Source organism: Chenopodium quinoa, unplaced genomic scaffold (genome assembly GCF_001683475.1).
Source record: "Chenopodium quinoa cultivar QQ74 unplaced genomic scaffold, ASM168347v1, whole genome shotgun sequence".
Lineage (NCBI taxonomy): Eukaryota > Viridiplantae > Streptophyta > Magnoliopsida > Caryophyllales > Amaranthaceae > Chenopodium > Chenopodium quinoa.
This window is the reverse complement of record NW_018743066.1, coordinates 679,959-701,006: the sequence shown is the minus strand read 5'-3', so window position 1 is coordinate 701,006 and position 21,048 is coordinate 679,959. Positions and strand designations below refer to the sequence as shown.

Genomic DNA, 21,048 nt, shown 5'->3' with positions numbered 1-21,048 from the left:
ATTATTTATAATTTGATAAATCTCAAATTGAAAACAGTGTTTAATTTTCAAAGGTAATTGAAGATTTTCAAGCTATAACAATCCTCCAACTAGAGACACGTGGATAATCAAGTGAAATCTTAGTGTGAACATAAAACATAAACAAGTCATCTAAAGTCACTACAATCGAATTATTTAATTTATATATTGATATTGTACGAAGTATTTCTTTATATACGAAAGACTCATAGCAGTGAAGCTGCATCTCGATCGATTTCGAGAGATGTTGGGAATTTGGGATCAATTCTCATTACCTATCCTTGTTGCTTTCTAAATACCAAAAAAAAAAAAAAAGAATATACGAAATACGTACACTAAAGGGAAGGACAACCCAAGTGAGCAACTAAATTGTTTTGAAAACACATGACAATATCATGTGTTCATTAATGTGATTTATGTTTTCCTTGAATTAAGAGTAATACTTTCAATGGTAACTTGTTTCATCTTTCATGTGCCATTAATTCATTTATATTAGTAATTCAAATAATAAATCAATAAAAGATTGGACTAGATTACTTCATTCACATACTTTCCTTTAATAATATTGACCAAAAAAAATCCTACTTTTTTTAGATTTCACCTCACAATTGTCCATTTCCTTTGTTCATCCCTCCCTATATATAACAAATCAACCCCTTAACCACCTCTCACACTTCATCAAAAAAATACAAGTAAAAAGAAAACTTCCATTATTTCTCAAGTTGTCTCACCTAAAATCTAGAGAAAAATGTCGACCCGCACCACACTCTTGGTTGTTCTCTCTCTTCTCGCCGTGATCATCTCCGTCGCATCGGCAGCAGGGTTGCGCAGCGGCACAGAAGTCGGCGGGTTCAAGCCGATCGAAAACTTAGGTGATCCTTACGTTCAAGACATCGCAAAATTCGCGGTTAAAGAACATAATGAGCAAGAGGATTCTCATCTCGGAATTGAGAAAATCGTAAAGGGTGAAGAACAGGTTGTCGCAGGTAAAAATTACCGGCTTACGATCGCGGCTAATGATTCTCATTACTACGAGACGGTTGTTTATGATAAGCCATGGGCAAAGTTTAGGAGTCTTACTTATTTTAGGTCTGTTAGCCTTGTTTAATTAGATTTTTGTTTTTGCGTTTTATTTGGTTTGTTTTACAAATGTTGTGACAAAATGTTATGCATGAATATTATGAGTAACGTTTTTAATATGGAATGGTAGGGAATGAATTTTGTGTTTATGTTTGTATTTATTTTGTGTGTGGATTTGTTACGGTGAAAATAAGATGTTACATTGTAGACAATGTTTAATGGGTTGAGGATTTGGGATGAAACTATGAAAGTATTTCCTCTGTTTTTTTTTTTAAAACATATATATTTTGGTTCGACTGAGCACATATGTTGATGTAAAACTTTAGTCAATACGGATTAATACCTTAAATTAGTGTACGAGTATAACACAAATTATAAAAGTTGATATTGAAAACTATTTAAGGAGACGATTTCAATAAATATTCGCATGACTATATTTTTTCTTATATATAAATCACTAATAACATTGGTCAAAAGCTAAATATGTGAATAAATTTTAAAAATCCCATTGGTTACTTAAATAAAAATAGGAGTAACTTATTTATATTTGCCTAACTTAGGTTGCTTGACCATTAGCAAACGATATCTAAACTTAAAAGAATCAATTCTTGTCATTTTGATAATTTTTTTTATCATGAATTAAAGTACAAATTACAAAATTAAATTAAAATTTCATCAAATCTAAAAATCAGATCAAATCAAATAAACTAATATAACCTTAACTGTAAAATAAATTTAGGTAAACAAGGCGAACAAAATAAGCCTAACTTAAGGCACCAAGACCAATGGAAAATTAAGGTAAAAAATGGGACAAGGATTGTCCCTTTATCATTTTCCATTTCAGGAAAGGTAATGCCAATACTTAAAAAGCATACTAATAAAATATCCATCCACTCATCACTAAAGTCAACACCGCAAATTCTAAGTAGTGTGCAAGCAACCATAGTTTACCGATGGGGGGTCCAAGTCCAACCCATTATTAAGCAAAATACCAAACCATGGCCCCATTTTCCTCACCCATCGTTTCATGTGCCAAGTAATCCATTACTCGTACTAATTATTGCACCAAGTTGTCATACTCCTTATTATTTACTTCCTCCGTTTTTATTTCTTGTATTTGTAACACACACTTTTTTTAACGTCATTTAAAAAATATGAAACTCACACTATCTAATAAATCTAAATAGAGTTAAACTTTAAATCTATACTTCTATACTTTTGTATTTAAAAACACAAACCATCATCCCCGTCATGGCACATGTAATTAAAATTTAATTTTCACCAATGTCACATGTCACCTTCCTTCATTAATTAATCCCCTTTCTTATTATTTTAAAAAAGAACTAGCTTTAATTCAATACATGTATGAATGTTCCCTTAAAAAAAAAATATACATATATGAATGTTATTTGATTCATTTTCCCCCAACTTAATATCTCTACAATTACATTCAATTATCACCCGGCCCCTTCTTGACCTTTATAAACTATTCATTTTCCAATTAAAACATATTATAAAACAAAAGTTACTATTATTCCCCTTATGAACATCCCGTGGATTGCACAGGTCAGAAGGTTAGTTAAGGATAATATGACAACTTTTAACCCAAAAAACCTCTACATAACCTCTATATAATCGAAATTTTTCATAAAAAAATCAATGTAACTAAAATGATAACCCGATACAACGTCTGGACCCACACTAAAAAATTTTTAAACAAAAGGATTGGATTCATCTCCCAAGTGTCCTATCTCCGCGTTCTTCACTCCCTATAAATAACCCCTTAACTACCACCCACTTCCATCACATTAATCTCATCTATCTTTCTCTCCTCAAATCTAGAAAATTAAAATCCAAAAAACTTCCATATTTCTCTCTCCTAAAATCCAGATAATAATGTCGAACCGCAACATTCTCTTCATCATTTTCTCTCTCCTCGCCGTAATCTCCGCCGTATCCGCCGCCGGAAGACGCACCGGCGCCGTCCTCGGAGGCTACAAATCGATCAAAGATATCAATGACCCCTATGTTCAAGAAGTCGCCAAATTCGCGGTTGCGAAACACAACGAACAGTCGAATACTCACCTCGGAATTGTCAGAATCATCAAAGGTGAGTCGCAGGTTGTCGCCGGAACTAATTACCGGTTTTTAATCGCCGCCGATGATCATCAGCAGTATGAAACTGTTGTTTATGATAAGCCATGGCAACATTTCAGGAGTCTTACCTATTTTAAGAAGGTTTCTGCTTAGATTTTTAGTTTTTTATTTTTGGTTTTTATCGTGAATTTTCGAGTGATCTGAAGAATCAAATGAATAAATGTTGTACACAAAAAAATGCTTGGAATGAATTTTGTGTAATTGTTAAAATTTTTTCAGTATGTAACTTCATTTGTCGTCATTTTTGTGTGTTTTAATTATTTGGGTCATGGTTTTATGTAATACTCCATGTTAAGGAACTCTCGTAATATAATGATGTAGTCGGGATTTGATTCATGGAAGAATAAGGAGTCTCGTGATTAAATAATGTAGTCGTGATTTGATCACCTACCATTTTTTTTAATCAAGGCAATAGAGATGAAGGAATCGCAGAAATTTGTACTGATATTTGAAGAAGAATGAGGATGGAAGTAACCGACATAGGAAGGAAATACTTGCCCAAAATGCTACGTTTTTCCTCGCTCTAATTTGTCTTTTCATGAAAACTTTGGGTAGAAGAAAGTTGTGCGGTTAGGATGAAATTTCACACAATTTTGCGTTTTTTTAGGATTAACACTTTTTAATACGGAGTAAGTTTTTGAAAGTTTTTTTGACAACGACGTTTTTCAAAGTTGATGACAATTGTTGTCAATCTTGTTACGAGCCTACTAATCTACTATGGTTTATAAATATAAATCGACATAAGTTTTAATTTTTGTAAAAAATTGACCAGACCTAAGTTGAAGGTAATAAATTCAGCTAAATTAAGTTGACACAAATCACACAATAAACCCTAACTTGATAAATTAATCAGCAAATGACAACGTAATCCCTTTGAAGAGCGTATTACCAATTTATCATTAAGCATGTTTGTATTTGATAGGATAACATTAGGTGCTAGCTCAATGAAACAAATGACTAAGGTACGGTTACGTAATTTATGTTTTGCATCATCCATAATCTGTATATTATAAATAACCTTGACAATATCAGTTAATAAGAACTTTAACTGAGTAATATCAAACATCGCATTTAAAGCACCAAAAAAGCAATTTACAATAACCCTTTGCAATTATTAAAACTTGTAATAATAATAAACAACTCATCAGTTCCTACATTACAATCAAAATAAACAAGGGATAACTACATCAGTACATCCCAAATGGATTAACCATAGATATAAGTAATTAGACGCGCCAACCGAATCAAAATCTGGCAAACCCAGGTAACAAAACATAACTTTTATCCTGTTCATTCTTTTGACTTCTTCTTTTTCTTCTTGCTCTCACTAACAGCTGATACATCTTCACCATCATCTTTGCTCTTTTTCTTCTTCTTCTTGATAGTTCCATCTTCCTTCTCACCGTTCTCAACAGCAACAGATTCTTCTTGTTCTAATCTCCGCTTTTCTTTCTTCTTTTTCTTCTCAGACTTAGTTTCTTCCAATCCACTACCATTTGTGGCAGCAACATCATCATCCTTGGATTTCTTTTTCTTACTCTTTTTTACAGCAGAGTCAGGCTGATTATCCAAGTCCATATCATCATCACCTGTGCATGTTTTAAACAGAAAGGTTAGTAGCCTGAACAATATCCTCTAACCTCAAGAATCAACTAATTCAATTCAATACCATCATACAAGACAAATGTCTGATACTCACCATCCTTATGGGTTTCAATTGCTGCTTTCATGACATCAATATTTTTCCGAGGTGCAACTCCCTTGTCATAGAAGTCAAGCCTTTCCTCTACTTGTTCACGTAGCTTTTCACCAAAAACAGTAGAGCCCTTCTCTGTATCAAATTCAAGAATCAATTTGCGTCTTCCCAACAGAGAATCAAATTGCAAGCGAAGATATAATAAGTTGCAACAGGAACTAACCTGAGAAACAGTCAATACGAGAGGCAATGGAACACTTATTTGCAAGATAACGTGCCATACGGCCCTTGTTCCGAGAAGATGCCCGCCCAATGAAAGACGAATGGAATATTAGACCATACTTAGGTGTGTTTCCTCGTGTTTTCAGGGCCCTAAACAAAGAGTAATAATGAGACACATTTCTAATGCACAATGATTCTTCTTACTAGGCAAATATGAAGATCACAAAAGCTGTAACATCCCAAATTTTTCCAAAGGTATAGTGTATCAAACTAAAGTGTAAAACCAACTAAACTAGTAGCTTCTTACCAAAAATATGCAAAGAATGCCAAGAGTACCAAACATCACCAAGTATCAGGAATTACCTGAAGAGTGCTTTCTCAGCACCAAGAATTTGAAGGGTGGAAGAAGGGCACTTTGCCAGATTTGTAAGGCTACCAGCATGGGAGATCAATCTTGCTCCGACCATCTCACCAATCAAAGAGGTCAAATTTGGGGCTATTTCGTTCATTTTTGTGACCAAGTAATCATAAAGCTTCCTCCTATACTCAGACAGATCCATTACTCTTTGAGCAAATTGCTGGACATTAATCAAGTCAACGGGAGATAATTCTTGTCCTGCAGGAAGGCCAGCATTATTAGGATTAATATTCCATTTTTGTCTTTTTTAAATGCACATGTAAAACAAACTTTGACAAACAAAGAGTATATTTACCCATAGATGCTTTAGCAGCTTCAATAATCTCCTTTGCTTTATCCTCATCACCAACAACTTCAGTCAAGGCAGATAGCTTCTCCTCAGACAACTCTGACTTGTTCTCAATATATTTGGCCAATTTAGCATAAAGATAATTGTCATTGATTATCTTAACTAGCTCAGGGAAATGCCATGAATACCACTCCCTGCATTAAGAGGGCAAAGAGAGTTTAAAAGAGCCCTGAAATCATTCAAAAGTAAGAGGGGCGCAACATAGTGTAGATAGCATGTGGCAAACCTGACTCTCATTGAAAATGAGTTAACATCTTTGTCAAGGGTATCAAGCAAAAAGATCGCTTGTATAACCATGCTGTCGACACGATTAACATTGAACTTGACCTTTGCCCTGCTGTAGCTGTGTCCTAAACCCAATTGAGATTTCTCTAAATCTCCAGGCTACATAAAATAGGAAGTGCAAAACATCCTTCAGACAAATACATCCATAACCAGTAAATAAAAACAAGCTTATCAGAATTAGGATGCAACTGTGCACGACAAAGCCCCTAACAAATTTGAACGGGAAAAATTCACAACCTTAAGATTCTTGATGTAATGCTCAAAGTGTAATCGAACACCACGGAGAAGCTCCAGCATAAATTCATTACTTCTGCAAGAAATGTTAGTCCCTTCAGAGATACTAGCACCAAGTTTAGAGTCTGCTACTCCAACAATAAATTCCTTGGCCTTTGAATTTTGAAAACTCAGCTCTAAGAAATTTCTCAGTTCATCAGTCATAATACCTGTTCAAATGCAATGTATAAATTAGTTCAGCTTCAATCTCCTTTAAAACCAAAGCTGACACACCGATTTCAGCACAAACAAGGTAATTGATGAGCAATAAGCTGTAACTTAAGCCATTTACAACAAATGCATAATCTAATCTATGTCACAGCTACATTTTCTAAATTCAAAAGCTAAGCTATGTACTCCATGTATTACAAATAGAAAATTTAAGAGTTAAGGATTCAACACATGCATTTTCACTGTTATAAATTCAAGCATTTTATGGATGACTCAATAACACAAAACCCATCTCTCAAAAACCAAGCAGCCCATAATATCAGTTAGTAAAAATCAACAAAAACATACTACAAAATCACACATTTTTCACAATCAAAGCGAAAAACATCAAATTAACACCAACAACAAAAACCCAGAAACAAAACAAAATGAAATTGAAAAGGAAAGAAAACCCACCTTCAGAAACAGCATTGCATTGATTAAGAGCATCAAGAGCAGACTCAAAAGGCTGAAAAGCAGTAAGCTTGACAACTTGACCAAAACGATTAAGGTCAGAAACGGAGTTACGAACAGCTTCGGTGTTCTGCCCAATTTCATCTATTCCTTCAGCATTAAACAACCCATAACCGGATGAGGATTCGAATAGCAAATACGTCTTCATTACTACTTTCTCTCTCCTCCTTTTCACTTTCTCTCTCTTCGCCTCTGTTGAACAAGGAAGAAGAAACAGAGAGTGGAGGTGGTGGGTTTTGATTTTAGGGTTTAGGGTTTTCGTTTGATGACTGAAGTGGGTTTGTGCGGAATGAAATTTAGGGTTTTATTATTTTAATTTCTTATTTAATCTCATTGTAATTATACTTGTAAAGACCTAGCAAAGTGGTTATTCACGTCGGGTTCGAGTCAAGTCAATTCAGGCCGGATCAAGTTTGGGTCATTAAATGTTCGGGTCGGGTCGATTTGGGGTTCGGATTAAATTCGGGTCTGCACTTCGGGTCAAGTTTGGGTCGTGTTTGTTCGAGTCGGGTCAGGTCAATTTTTAGGATTAATTTTCGGGTCGGGTCTATTCAGGTCAAGTTTGTGTCGGGTAACCAAAATAAATTCACTTAAAAAATAGTTGGGAAAATAAAGTAAAATCGTTAAAAAATATATAAAAAAATAATCATGAGTATCTATTACTTAGGAAAGAAAGAAGCCCTAAACTAAGTAATTTAGCATTTCACCTTATTCACTTAAGGATTCGAGTCAATTCGGGTCGGGTCATTACGGGTCGGGTCACTTTGGGTTTCGGGTCAGGTCATTCTGGCCGAGTTACTTTGGGTAATGGGTCAACTCCATTTCCGGTCGGGTCGGGTTAGTTTGGGTCATTTTCAGGTCAACTTTCGGGTCAATTGGGTCGGGTCAAGATTTCCTGGTTTGCAGTTGTAAATTTGTAATTGCTAATGTATTTTTCGTTAAAAAAAATTGGTTTACGTGTCGAAAAAATATTCGGTTAAAGTTTTAGGGGTCATTATATTCCTTAAGTTTTCGAATTGACCTCGGAATTAGCAAAAAAAAAATGTAATTTCCTAATTATCACGTTCTTTTTGTAATGTCTTTGTGTTATTTAATAATGCATGTTCATTATTAAACACAAACATGTTCTTTTTAAAAAAACCTGCATGTTCTTTTTCGACATCTAAATGTTCTTTCCGCCTTTTTTTAGTTAACCGGGTACACCATGTTCATGATGCACCGATCATGCATTACTTTCAAGATTTTAACTAACTAAACTAGTTGATTATCCACAAACTTTGAATATGATGTACATGCACGACTCATAGCCAACCAACATTTCCTAACACGAGTTGCGCCGTGCGCAGTTTATGTTAAATCGAAATATTTTGTGTTAACGCATCGTCTGATCATCTCTTTTTACGCAATAATACCATCTCGATCCATGCGCAACTCTATCGTAATATTCGTAATAGGTCAGTGTGCTAAGATGAGAGTAATTGTCCAATAAAAAAAATGGGGTTTGATTGGGGTTGGGGTGGTTGACCACCATAAAAAAATCAAAACAAGGCAAAATCCCTCAAATATCCTTCCTTTTCCTTTCATGTGCAAACACAAGATATGCGACAAAAAATTAACTCCGATAGATGATAAAAAGAGATATACTCGTATTATTATTACATATACTTGTATGTATCCTTTTTGGTTTCAATGCACCACTGATTATCTTGATCGATTGCAACCACAAACCCTAGGAGAGAGAATATCCTAGTACAAATTTGGGGATTTCTCAGATTCATTCAACTCCCTTTCAATTTTTCGAAGTTTTGAACAACTTGAAACGATGAAGGGTCTTTTTAAATCCAAGCCACGAACTCCGGCGGAGATTGTCCGTCTTACCCGTGATCTCCTCGTTCAATTTGATATGGGTAGTGTTCGTGAAAGCAAGCGCGAAGAGAAGGTATATTTCGATTTAAATTTTTTTATTTTTGTTTGATCATCTGTCAATTGAAAAGAAAATTCTTTATTTTTATGGTTGATCATATGTAGATATTGAAAATCTTGATTTAAGATTGATCATTGATTTGTAATTTTTGTTTGTTTGTTAGGAGCAGAAATTTTGTTGGATTTAAATAACATTAATTTATTGTTTTATGTTTTTCTTGATCAAATTGATATGCAATATTGTATTTGTCTCGTTAAATTTATTATTTTTGTTATAATTTTGATTGAATCAGCTTAAATTTTGAATTTTTAATTTGAGTTCGTGCTGTATGGCAGTATTTAGGATCTTAATTTTTACGATTTGATCTTTTATGCTGATTTTTGTGCAAAACGTTTGAAAGTTTGGACCTTTTTCGCTTTTTGTCTTGTATTTAGGTCAGTCAAGTTGGCCCTAGGATGTAAAAGTTGTCTAGAAAAGTCAGCAATACCAATTTATGCAATTATCTTAAAGCTGTTGCTCTGTTTATCCGATACACTGTCAATGGCTTTCGGTTTGTAATTCACTAGTATATTTGTTGTGTAGCTTTGTAGGTGATTGGATTTGGTCACTTAGATTCCTTATGATTAGGTTTGTGAGTAGTCTTAGACTCTTAGTGGAGTCATGGAGGGGGTTTTATTGATCTAGGGACACATGTATCACTAATTGTGAGATTGAAGTGTTTTCAATCATGGTATCTTGACTGAAAATTAGTTCCTGTAAATGTTTTATTTGATGTGTATGTAGAATTGTAGATCATATGGGCCCTTCTATCATCTCTTTTCTGGCAATTGTTATATGAAGTTCAAAATTTTGAGTCTTTGTTTAACCCAGGCTCGCGGTTGTTATCTTGACAATCTACCAAAGATTTACTAAGTTATGAATTTGGATTGCAATAAACTAAATTAAAAATGTCACATTAATTGTGCACACTTCGTATTTATTGTGATTTGTGAAGTAGTAGATTTGTAGATGATCATTACGTATAAGATTAAGGCTCAAAAATAATGCTTTTCTTATGGAATGCTGCTTGCCTTTTTATTTTGTCTTCTATTTGCTGCTTTATCACGTTACTTGGATCATTTTTTCTATATTTTACTAGAATGCATCTGTGCTAATCAGGATTGAATCAATTTATGAAGGAAATCATTGTTAAAAAATTCCTTTAATTTCGCTATTGGAATCTTCTAAAATTATCTCAGTGATTGTTTGGTGTTGATTGAATATATTTTCCCTTTTTCTTGCATGATAGGTATGTTACCAAAAGTGTAATAAACTTGGTTGCCTTTTATGTAGTATGACGTAGTGGTTGATGTGGCACTGTGAGAGGAGCTTATATTCTCCTCTCATCAATCCCCACTTTGTTTTAATAATATAGATCTCAAGCTATTTTTTATATGGAGTTTTAACCCACGTTTTGAGGTATTAAGTACCAATTTATTGTTTGCACATTTTTCCTTCAGATGGTAGAGCTAAGCAAGTACATACGAGAATTGAAATGTGTTTTATATGGAAATAGCGAAGCAGAGCCAGTTGCCGAGTCTTGCACACAGCTGACCCAAGAGTTTTTCAAAGAGAACACATTACGTTTGCTTATCAATTGTCTTCCCAAATTGAACCTGGAGGTATGTCATCTGTCTTCTTGTTGGATGGAAAATTTGGTCACTTGTGTATTTCCTAACTCCATTGAAACTTTTTCCATTGGGGTTCAAATGTTCAATAATTCCCAAGTTATACTGGATGAGATTACTATTCGGGCACCTGCTGCTTTCATTTTTAGGATTGTTCCCCACTGCCCCTTGGTTTTGCTAATTTTTTAAGGGTAATCTTTTGTAGGCTCGCAAAGATGCTACTCAAATCGTTGCTAATTTGCAAAGGCAACAAGTTCAATCGCGTTTGATTGCATCTGATTATCTGGAAAGAAACATAGATCTGATGGACATTCTGATGACAGGGTATGTTCTTGGGATGAGAGAATGGAAACTAATACTTTTGAAACTTTCCTCTAGTGTGTGATAATTTTGTCTTGTTCGGCTTTATTTTCCAACTCTTTGCATAATGTATCATATGTATTATATCTACTTTGGGTGATTAGACTGTGCGCAAAATTGTTTCTTATCTGTGATTGGTTCTTTGAATTTTGTAATTGTTTAAGGCTTAGTAAATTTAATGAGTTACTCTTAATAATATCATGAAAGGATTTCCTTTGTGATTTAAACCTAGTTTATGATTCCTGATTCTTGTCTGAATACTTGTTGTGTAGATATGAGAATACGGACATGGCCCTTCATTATGGTTCCATGTTGAGGGAGTGCATACGTCATCAAGTTGTGGCCAAGTGAGTTCTTTAGTAATGATTGTTTAGTTCCGTTGAAGAAAAAGTCTTCCTTAGTTTTTGGCTCAGAGTTGACTTTGCTTTATATTAGAAACATTTTTCGCTCCATTATTGAATCTTCCGTTTTCATGTTTTCCTTGACTTTCTTCAATCCTCATTTGAGCGACATGTTATATTTATGATCTCCTATAATACTTGGTAACAATTAATTATATGATAGCATAATATCTTACTTGCCAAAAATGCTATTCATGAGCAACTTTTATATTTACAACCTCCGTTTCAATTTATTTGCAGTGTTTACCATAAATGGACACTACAAATTATTTGCGACAAATGTTTTCTTTCCTTTTTTAATTTTCATTTCTTTCTATCTCTCCTAGTCTCCTCATCACATGCAACTTTATTTTCTCCCCATTTATCACTCACAAACAAATTTTACCTAAAACTGGTTTGTGTCACATCGTTGCAAACTTGCAAATAAAATTGAAACGGAGGTAGTATTTATCTTCCCAGATCGAAAGCTCCCCCCTTGAAATTTGTCCCTAATGGACATGATTGACTTTATTTACCTTCATGTGGAAATTGTTTTGTTTGTATGATTAGTCTGCCATCATTAAATTTTCTATGTCATGACTCATGATTATCTATCATCAAAATTCATGCATTATCTGTTATTCTGTACAGATATGTATTGGAATCAGAGCATTTGAAGAAGTTCTTTGAATTCATTCAGCTCCCAAATTTTGACATTGCTGCTGATGCTGCTGCAACTTTTAAGGTTGGGCATTTTTCTCTATGTAGATCCTTTCTTTCTTACTATCTGATCGCCAGAATGAATATGGTTTCTTTATGACGGTTTTATAAATTTGGGATATCTTGTGTCTTGTCTCAAAATTCAAAGAAAGCTTCAGGTACAGGTCATTGTATATGCTACACATGTGCTATGTGTACCTGAAGTTCTTCCAAATCTTAGTTATATTTGTTATTTACTTATCTATGTCCTAGCTAAACTTTAGTTATATGTCAAATATGCTACAGTTTTTAATTATGGCCATAATGCAGGAACTCTTGACCAGGCATAAATCCACTGTAGCTGAATTTCTTACTAAGAACTATGATTGGGTAAGACAATATACTTCTCTTTCTTTTTGAATGTTGGTTGTAAAAATGGCCAGAAACTATGTTACTACATACCATGTACCTTAATATGAACTATAACACAAGTTAGATCAGTGTTACTTTATTTGTTTATCCTCTTATGAATTGGTAACAGCATATTACATGATAATGGTACATTTTGGCTTAATTTATGTATCATACCCTATGTTGTACTGGTGAATTAAGTAACATTGAGGTAGATATGAGGACTTGAGGAGTAGTTTCTAGTTTGAGAATCTTGCAAACGTAGAATTAGTGTTGGGAGATTATGGGCTTATCGAGTTCAAAGTCTCTGAAAGGAAGTCTTCGGAGTTGCCTTATCTTACGTTGTTTGATTTAGTTGTTTTCATCACTCTATTCATTTATTTTATTTGAGTTTCTTCAGTGTGATACTGATTTTCTGAGTTCATTACATGTTCCAGTTTTTTGCAGAGTATAACTCAAAATTGCTGGAATCTACCAACTACATTACCAGAAGACAAGCAGTCAAGGTATTTATAATGGAATCAGTAATTACTTAAGTGGTTTCGTGGTTACACAAGAAGCATAATTTCCTGGGAAGTTGTAAATTGGGGAAATTTGAGTTCCACTTCTCAGGAAAGGCCAAAAAGGGGGAAGTTTTTAACTATTTCCCCTAGGTAATTGGAATGGTTTTAAGGAGTAGAACGCATAGGAATTGCTAGTTCTTTGAACTTGTAATTTCCTTAGATCAACCAAATGTGAAAAGACAACTAGTATTTTTCATAATTTAGTCTACTTTTTCTTGTGAATTTGTGTTATCATTTGATACATTATGTGGTAAAATTTTCTTTTCCAGGATTGGATGAGTGCTAATGTAGTTGTTGCCACCCTGTATTTGCTGATACTATTTTCGTGTCTTTCAGCTCTTGGGAGACATGTTACTTGATCGTAGCAATTCTGCAACCATGACGAAATATGTGTGCTCCAGGGATAATCTACGGATACTTATGAATCTTCTAAGGGTAACTAATACTTGTTACTTAATTTTGTTTTTGCCTCACCCCCCCCCCCCCCTCTCTCAATGGATTAACCCCTAGTCCCCAACCTTTCCGAATCAAAAAGATATTAGAAAAGGCGTGTAATGGGGGCTGGAGCAATGTATTGACACAAATCTGTTATTTGGAGTCTTTGTGAATGTTTCATGGTCCTATAGCCTTGGTAGTGTATACCCTCAACTTTTATTGTGATGATACAGGAGTCGAGCAAGACCATCCAGATAGAAGCTTTTCATGTTTTCAAGGTTGGTTTCAGCAATTTCACATTCTGATTATGAGTATATGCTTTTACTGTGTTTGATCTGTTGTGTTTTCCAAACAGCTATTTGCTGCAAACCAAAACAAGCCAGCTGACATCGCTAACATTCTTGTTGCAAACAAGAGCAAGCTTCTTCGATTACTAGGCGAGCTCAAGACTGATAAAGGTATTTTTCAAACTTCTCTCTTTCCCTGAAGTTGGTATGTTGACCATGTTCCATTTAGAGCTTGGATCTGTTTTTCACAAGGACGGCTATTATTTTAAATTACCTTCTTGATTTCTGATTTACGGATTTGATGATTTTGTAGAGGATCAACAATTTGATGCAGACAAGGCTCAAGTCATGCAGGAAATCGCTTCTCTTGAACCCAAAGAGCTTGCATAAGCTATTTTTATTGTTGTTGTGTATTATCATTTTCCATTGTATCCCCGGCTCTTTTTATCCTCCCCTTGAGCCCTTTTTCCAAAGCATAAACCTGTGGATTTAGCAGCACCGTGGTGTCCTCTGTTTGGCACTAGTATCTAATCGTTTACTGCCCTTTTTATTTTATTTACCCTTATCCCTTGATCCACAGATGTTAATTAGAAGGTAGCTTCCAGTTCTCAATATCTTCTAATTTTGAGTTAATTGAGAACACCTTTGTAAAAAAAAAAAAAACGTCAAAGGTAAATATGGTTGATTTGACAAGTTCAAAGTGCAATACATCTTTCTGTGTGGCTTCTTCTATGTCATATTTCTGTTGATTTCCTTTCTAATACCCATGAGTCCATGATTCGGGTTTGTCTCGTATATTTTTCAATACATGCTTATATACCAAGGCTAAGTTCGATGCATTGGCTGATTGACTAATACTTAGATGAATAAACAACTGACAATGGATATACTAATTGTGTACTTTACAGTTTAGGGAGCAAATGTTTAGTCCAAACCTTAGTTTAAGGCGTATTTAGGACAATTCACTCGCTGTTAGTTGCCTAATTTTAACGAAGCGTTTGTATGGCTTTGAAAAGATTATAGCGAGGGAGAATAATTTTGGTGTATGTAGTTGAAAACTTGCGTTTCATGAGGAGATAGAAGATTGAGCCGTGTGAAGTCACGGATTTAAAAAATGCAAAGCAGCATATTATTTGCAGATAGGCATATTCCAAGGGCTTGGTGGGGGTTATTCCATGTTCCATGTTATGGCCCTTTTGCATCTCAAAACTTCTGACCTTTTTTCTGAAAAACAAAGAAAATGGGGAATTAAAAAATGAGAGGAAAATAAAGAATCGAATAAAGTACTTTTTGGAGGAACTAATGACCAAATGGGTGGTAACCCCTTCAAGTAGAAGCATATAAATGCAAGGCCATTTTCATTCTTTACGCCCTTGCAAGTGTTTGGTTCATCCCTATACAGCATTTTACTGTAGTAATTATGGACTATATGTTAGACTCTTAGTGTTATTATTTTTTAAACGACTTAATTTAGTTGCCCTATTTTCCGTATTAATATCTGTAGAACGTAATCATATTATCTTACGTACTATGTAAAATAGCAAACAAAAAAAAAAGCCCAAAACAAAGTACAAGTCTCGTAATAAAAAAAATATGTACAGAGTTGTGAATAAAAAGGACGAAAATAAAAAGGGACAGAAATCTAATGTTGCACTTAAAAATAATGAGAAGTGTATAACATGATTGTTTTTTAAGATAAGATGAAAGACTCTACTAAACTGGCACCTCTCACAAATTTAACCAGTTTAGCTTCACATGTCGACTTTTGAAATAAAGGGTGCTAGTACGGGAATCCCTCTACTCCTAAGCATTTTGTAGTTGGTGGGGCTCGAACTTAAAGTGAGTTCCCCACCAACTCCACCGAAATATAAAAGTATATGCCATGATAGCCAATTAGCCATCCCGCTCTGTGAAGCAAAACAAAGGGAGTATAAATAGGTGGATTGCTAAACATCGCCCGCAAATCTCCACATAAAGCCCGCAAACTTATATTGAAGTTACAATATTGCCCTTGACCTTAAAAAAAACACAACCTCAAAAAAAATCAAAGTACGGGGATGTCGAGGCGGCAAGGCAAAGAGTTGGCGGCGGCTGCGGAGGAGGGAGGGTTGGCTCGTGGCGGCAAGGTGGTGGTGGCGCCAGGTCCGGCAGCCACATCCACTGGCCAGGCGTCTGGGCAGGACGCCCAGCCACGGTGAGTGGCGTTTGGGACAGGCGCCAGTCACTGTGGCTGGGCGTCCTGCCCAGACGCCAGGCCGGTGGACGTGGCTGCCGGACCTGACGCCACCACCAGCCATCGGCCGTCCTGGCCAGGGCCCCACCACCTTGCCGTGGTTGTTTTGTTATTTTTTTTTTAATTTTTTTTTGTTTTTTTGTATAATATTTTTTTTGTTGGAAATTGAGATTTTTTTTTTCTATTTTTGTGTAATATCATGTTTTTTTTTTGTTGGAAATTGATAATTTTTTGTTTTCTTTTTTTTTGTGTAATATTGTGTTTTTTTTTTTGTTGGAAATTGAGAAAAAAAAATTTCTTTTTTTTTTAATATTTTGTTTTTTTTGTTGGTAACTGAGAAAATTTTTTATTTTAAATTTTAAGCAAGTCAAATGTAAAAAAAAAAAAAAAATAAGGCCGGACTACCACCCTGGAGCCGGCGCCTGGTCGGGACGCCGCCACCATAGTGGTGGCGCCTAGCCGGGACGCCAGTACCATGGTCATGGCGCCTAGCCTGGAAGCCTCAACCATGGTACAGGCGTCCTGGCTAGGCGCCACCGCCATGGTGGCGGCGTCCCGGCCAGGCGCCGGTGCCACAGTGGTGACGGCTCCTCCGGACGCCAGCCGTCTTTTCCGATGACATTCGTCGCCCCCGGATCTCCGGCCTCCCCCGGCGTCCCCGTACGACTCAACATTTTTCGGTGAGTGAAATTTTCGTTTTCAGAAAAAATTGACAAAGGGGCAAAACTGTCAAATCATATTAATTTTGTGGGCTTTATGTAGTAATTTGTGGGCGATGTTTAACAAATCCCAATAAATAGATCACTGAGTCAGACACTAGCACCAGAAGGATCTAAAGCTCGCAGCATCAGTCATCACATAACCATTCACAAGACTCCCTTGTAAATTCAGAAAAATGGCTACCAATGGTATTTTCTCCTTTAATGAAATAAAATTCAGTTGAAATTTCATTGAATTTTCTTAAATTTGCTCAAAGTTTTGAACTTTATTAATTTTGGGTGTTAAATTATGTTTAATAGAGCAACTTTCAAAGTTCCTTGCGACTGCTGTTGATGCTGCCAAGAAAGCTGGCGAAGTATCTCTCTCTTTCTCCACAATTTGCATGTTTTTTTTAATCAATTTAAAAAGTGGGATTTTTTTAATTTTTGTTCATATTACAGGTAATTCGGAACGGATTTTATCAAACCAAAAATGTGGAGCACAAAGGCCAGGTTAATCTAAATCTACTTTGAGATGCTGGGTTGTTTTTAATTTTTGTGAATGTTTATTTCTGATTTTTCGCATATTTAGTATAGATTCAGTTAAATTGTAAGAAATTATGAATGTTCTGCAATTGTATTTTCTTTTTTGGTGATGTAGCATTGGCATTTTCCCTATCTAAATTGATAGATTGGAATGAATTGAGCTCTGGATGATGGACATTTTTCGATTAAATTGGTGTGTATATAGACAAATAATAATCTGTAGTGTTTTTCTTGGAATATTGGAATTTCAGGCATTTGTAGTTTTAGGAATGATGTTGAAGATAATGTAATCCTTTAATTTTACAGGATTAATCTGATTATATGCTTAATTTCCCCTGATTACCGCCATTAGATAAGCAATTTCCCTATAATCATGAGATGAGCTCGAATTTATGAGTTATGCTTTGTAAAAAAATCTAAAATGAAAAGTTAAACAATGAAATGGAAAAAATGTAATTAAATGCCTTATTTTTTTTACAATGACAATTGTTGTAGATTTTAGTCTAGTGACTAACTAAAGAATCTATGATCTGGTGGTTTTGAATGCAGTGAGAGAAGGGTTGAAATTCCTTTTATTTCAATGCTACATTCATTCAATGTATACCATGAACTTTGCTCGGAGTTTGGGGGGAAAACTCCTTAAGCTGGCAGGAATGTCGTGGATATACACCTTGCCTTGGGGATAAATCAGGGTAACCCAGAATGTGGTAATTGGTTGGCAATTAAAATGGGCTCATGAATGTACTAACACTTTAGTACTACCATTTACTTATGTGCACGTTCCCAAACGTGGCCTTTTGGGGAAGGTGAGACGGTGTCTCATTCCCAAACGTGGCCTTTTGGGGATGGTGAGACGGTGTATAATGTACATGTCTGCTAGTGCATAATGTCTTGTGTTTTGGTTAGTGGGTCTGTAATCTTGCTATGTAATGTCTTGTGTTTCGGTTAGTGGGTCTATAATCTTGCTGTGTAATGTAGACAGTATAGGAAGAGTTCTTCATTAGAATCAGAGGAAATGGATTGGCTGACTGATGTTAGCGGCTCAAGTTAGCAATATACTATTTTTTTGGTGTTCTACCCGGTTCACCCTTTGGGCTAATCCAGATTCACTATTTAATCGTGGGGTAACTTGTCCAAGCAGGTGGATTTGGTGACAGAAACTGACAAGGCATGCGAAGAGCTTGTCTTCAATCATCTCAAGCAATTTTACCCTGATCATAAGGTTTTTCCTTTTTCTGGTTCTCCTTGTTTCTGAATGTCTTTTGTTGATTGCAGGACCCAATATATCATATTTTTTATTTTATATTCTATTTCAGTTCATTGGTGAAGAAACTACGGCTGCCTATGGTGCTACAGAGCTAACGGATGATCCTACATGGATCGTTGATCCACTTGATGGGACAACTAACTTTGTGCATGGGTAAATAGTTACAACCTTTAACTTTCTTGTTGAAGTTGATTCTTTCTAAGTTTAGTTGTATCCCTTTCTAATCTCAGGTTCCCATTCGTGTGTGTGTCTATTGGTCTCACCATCGGAAAAGTCCCAGTTGTCGGTGTCGTATATAATCCAATTATGAATGAGGTGAGAACCGCCAATCCTTGAAATTTATAATGCGGTTAAGACTGTGTGAGTCGGTTGAACATTATAAGAAATCGCAATTGACCTTTGTATGTCCTTTTGACCACTCTTCACAGGAAGTTTTTCTTTCTTTGTAATATAGTAGTTGAAGTTCAGATCAGAACTTGTGTAAGTTTTATGAACTGACATTTGGCTTTTGGCGTTTTAGCTTTTCACCGGTGTCCGAGGGCAAGGGGCTTTTCTGAATGGAAAACCCATACAAGGTATGTGTAACTTAATCAGTTGCTAGCTTCTTGATTTCATGACTTTCTTATTCAGAACCTTATCTCTCACCTTCTTGCAGTTTCTTCAAAAGATGAGCTTGTCAATTGTCTCCTTGCTACAGAGGTATTTAAAAAGACATTTTTCATTTATTTTTGGAAATTGGTGTATACAGCCCTAAGGGCTAAAAAGCTAAATGCTTATTTTCAACCCTAACGTTTGTATATAACATTACCGTTGATTTGTACTTTTAAATTACAACTTTTCCAAGTGATTTCATAATTGTGATAAATTAGGATCATCAGTGTTTCTTTTCAATTTCTCTGTTCTGTTTGCCCAGTCTTGTTAACTTTCTATCTTCGAGAACAATTATGTATATGAAGTGGGTTTTAGAAATACTTCTTGCATTGTGTTTCCTGAGTTTGATACTTGCAATTCATTATTGCCTTATTCTTTTCAATATTATCTTATAAAATTTCAACTTATGATTGTTTATTCCGTTTGTTGGAGCAGACTGGTACAAAGCGTGATAAAGCCACTGTTGATACCACAACAAATCGAATTAATTCATTGCTTTTCAAGGTATAGATCTGAATTATGTATTGTTGTCTATGGAGAAATAAGCATTTTGTGTAAGCTAAATAAATTTCTCCTGTAATCAGGTGAGATCTGTACGAATGTCTGGCTCTTGTGCACTGAACTTATGCGGTATAGCTTGCGGAAGGCTTGATCTTTTCTATGAGTCTGGATATGGGGGTGCATGGTATAAAATCTTGTCTTGTCCATGCTTCTCCTCTATCATATTATATTCAAAGGCCTGTCTTTACTCTATGAGGATTAGCAATGCTGAATATTTATGAAAAAAGGTGCGCATGTTTTAACTATTTTTCCTTGTGTCAGGGATGTGGCAGCTGGTATTGTAATTGTTGAAGAGGCTGGAGGCCGTGTTTTTGATCCGTAAGCTACAAACTTGTCGTGTCAAAAGTTTTGCATTTCTTGTTACTTCTTTTGATTTGTTGATTTCCTTTTTGTCATTTAACTTTAATATAAACCATAGATCATGTTAACAAAGATGTGTTGGTCCTTAGCACAAGGAGTGTTGACCAGCTTATGCTTGTGTTGATAATCTAAGCTAAAGATGTATTTAGTTCTCGTAATTAGTACACCTTCAATCGTAATTAATACTTTGTAGTTCATAGGTCACGTTTGATTTGGGGTAATTTTAAGCTAAAACGTAACATCTAATCTTCACTACTCAAATTCTTTTATCTTCGTCAAGCCAATGCTGTATGTACATTGAAATCTTATAGAGGTATTAGGGTAATATGAGAAAGCTAAAAAATTCACTTACTTTTTTGTAAAGTGCTTTATTAAATTGAGACTGACGATTAAAATTAGATAGCAGCCTATCATTTTCAGACAGAGATAGTGAGTAATTGATTTATTGTGGTTGTTGTTTTAATTTCAGGTCTGGTAAAGATCATGATATAACAGTCTCGCGAATAGCTGCTTCAAACCCCCTTATCAAGGATTCATTTACTGAGGCTTTCCGACAAGTTGAATGAGAGAACAAGCTAGCAAAACATACGTGAACAATACATTTATTCTACAAACTGGTGTTGCACCTTTCTGTCAACACCGGCATTTGGTATGGTCATTTTTTTCTCTTTGAGCATTTGATAACTGTTAATTCTTATTGTTTACAGTCCAATTTCTAATCAATGTTCCTAATGTATTGAAACCGTCAAGAATCCTAAAGAAAAGAGTATGTTATACTTTTTAGCTCTTCGTCTCCTACTGATGTATCCTCTCTGCATTGCGTA

General features: G+C 35.2%; 5 protein-coding genes across 5 annotated transcripts; 4 read left to right on the top strand and 1 right to left on the bottom strand.

The window, feature by feature from the left end:
• Positions 1-766: 766 nt before the first annotated feature.
• Positions 767-1,126, top strand: LOC110731132 (cysteine proteinase inhibitor 5-like). The gene has a single exon (XM_021910966.1). The coding sequence runs from the start codon at positions 767-769 to the stop codon at positions 1,124-1,126; it is 360 nt and encodes a 119-aa protein (XP_021766658.1).
• A 1,756-nt stretch (positions 1,127-2,882) lies between these two features.
• On the top strand, positions 2,883-3,690 carry LOC110731243 (cysteine proteinase inhibitor 1-like). Its single transcript, XM_021911086.1, has one exon. It carries the CDS (start codon positions 2,995-2,997, stop codon positions 3,346-3,348), a length of 354 nt encoding a protein of 117 aa, XP_021766778.1. The 5' UTR covers positions 2,883-2,994; the 3' UTR covers positions 3,349-3,690.
• Positions 3,691-4,346: 656 nt separating this feature from the next.
• On the bottom strand, positions 4,347-7,485 carry LOC110731242 (nucleolar protein 56-like). The gene is made up of 8 exons (XM_021911084.1): positions 7,126-7,485; positions 6,463-6,668; positions 6,167-6,324; positions 5,887-6,074; positions 5,537-5,789; positions 5,175-5,323; positions 4,955-5,086; positions 4,347-4,844 (listed from the first exon to the last, which is right to left on the bottom strand). Exons 1-8 carry the CDS (start codon positions 7,328-7,330, stop codon positions 4,546-4,548), a joined length of 1,590 nt encoding a protein of 529 aa, XP_021766776.1. The 5' UTR covers positions 7,331-7,485; the 3' UTR covers positions 4,347-4,545.
• Positions 7,486-9,004: 1,519 nt separating this feature from the next.
• Positions 9,005-14,645, top strand: LOC110731240 (putative MO25-like protein At5g47540). The gene is made up of 11 exons (XM_021911082.1): positions 9,005-9,121; positions 10,606-10,767; positions 10,979-11,097; positions 11,406-11,480; positions 12,165-12,258; positions 12,543-12,602; positions 13,061-13,129; positions 13,523-13,621; positions 13,855-13,899; positions 13,977-14,079; positions 14,222-14,645. Exons 1-11 carry the CDS (start codon positions 9,005-9,007, stop codon positions 14,296-14,298), a joined length of 1,020 nt encoding a protein of 339 aa, XP_021766774.1. The 3' UTR covers positions 14,299-14,645.
• A 2,286-nt stretch (positions 14,646-16,931) lies between these two features.
• LOC110731241 (inositol monophosphatase-like) lies at positions 16,932-21,007 on the top strand. The gene is made up of 12 exons (XM_021911083.1): positions 16,932-17,049; positions 17,161-17,216; positions 17,302-17,352; positions 18,527-18,607; positions 18,702-18,805; positions 18,883-18,967; positions 19,173-19,227; positions 19,308-19,351; positions 19,739-19,807; positions 19,888-19,988; positions 20,126-20,182; positions 20,694-21,007. The coding sequence occupies exons 1-12, from the start codon at positions 17,037-17,039 to the stop codon at positions 20,788-20,790; spliced, it is 813 nt and encodes a 270-aa protein (XP_021766775.1). The 5' UTR covers positions 16,932-17,036; the 3' UTR covers positions 20,791-21,007.
• Positions 21,008-21,048: the final 41 nt, after the last annotated feature.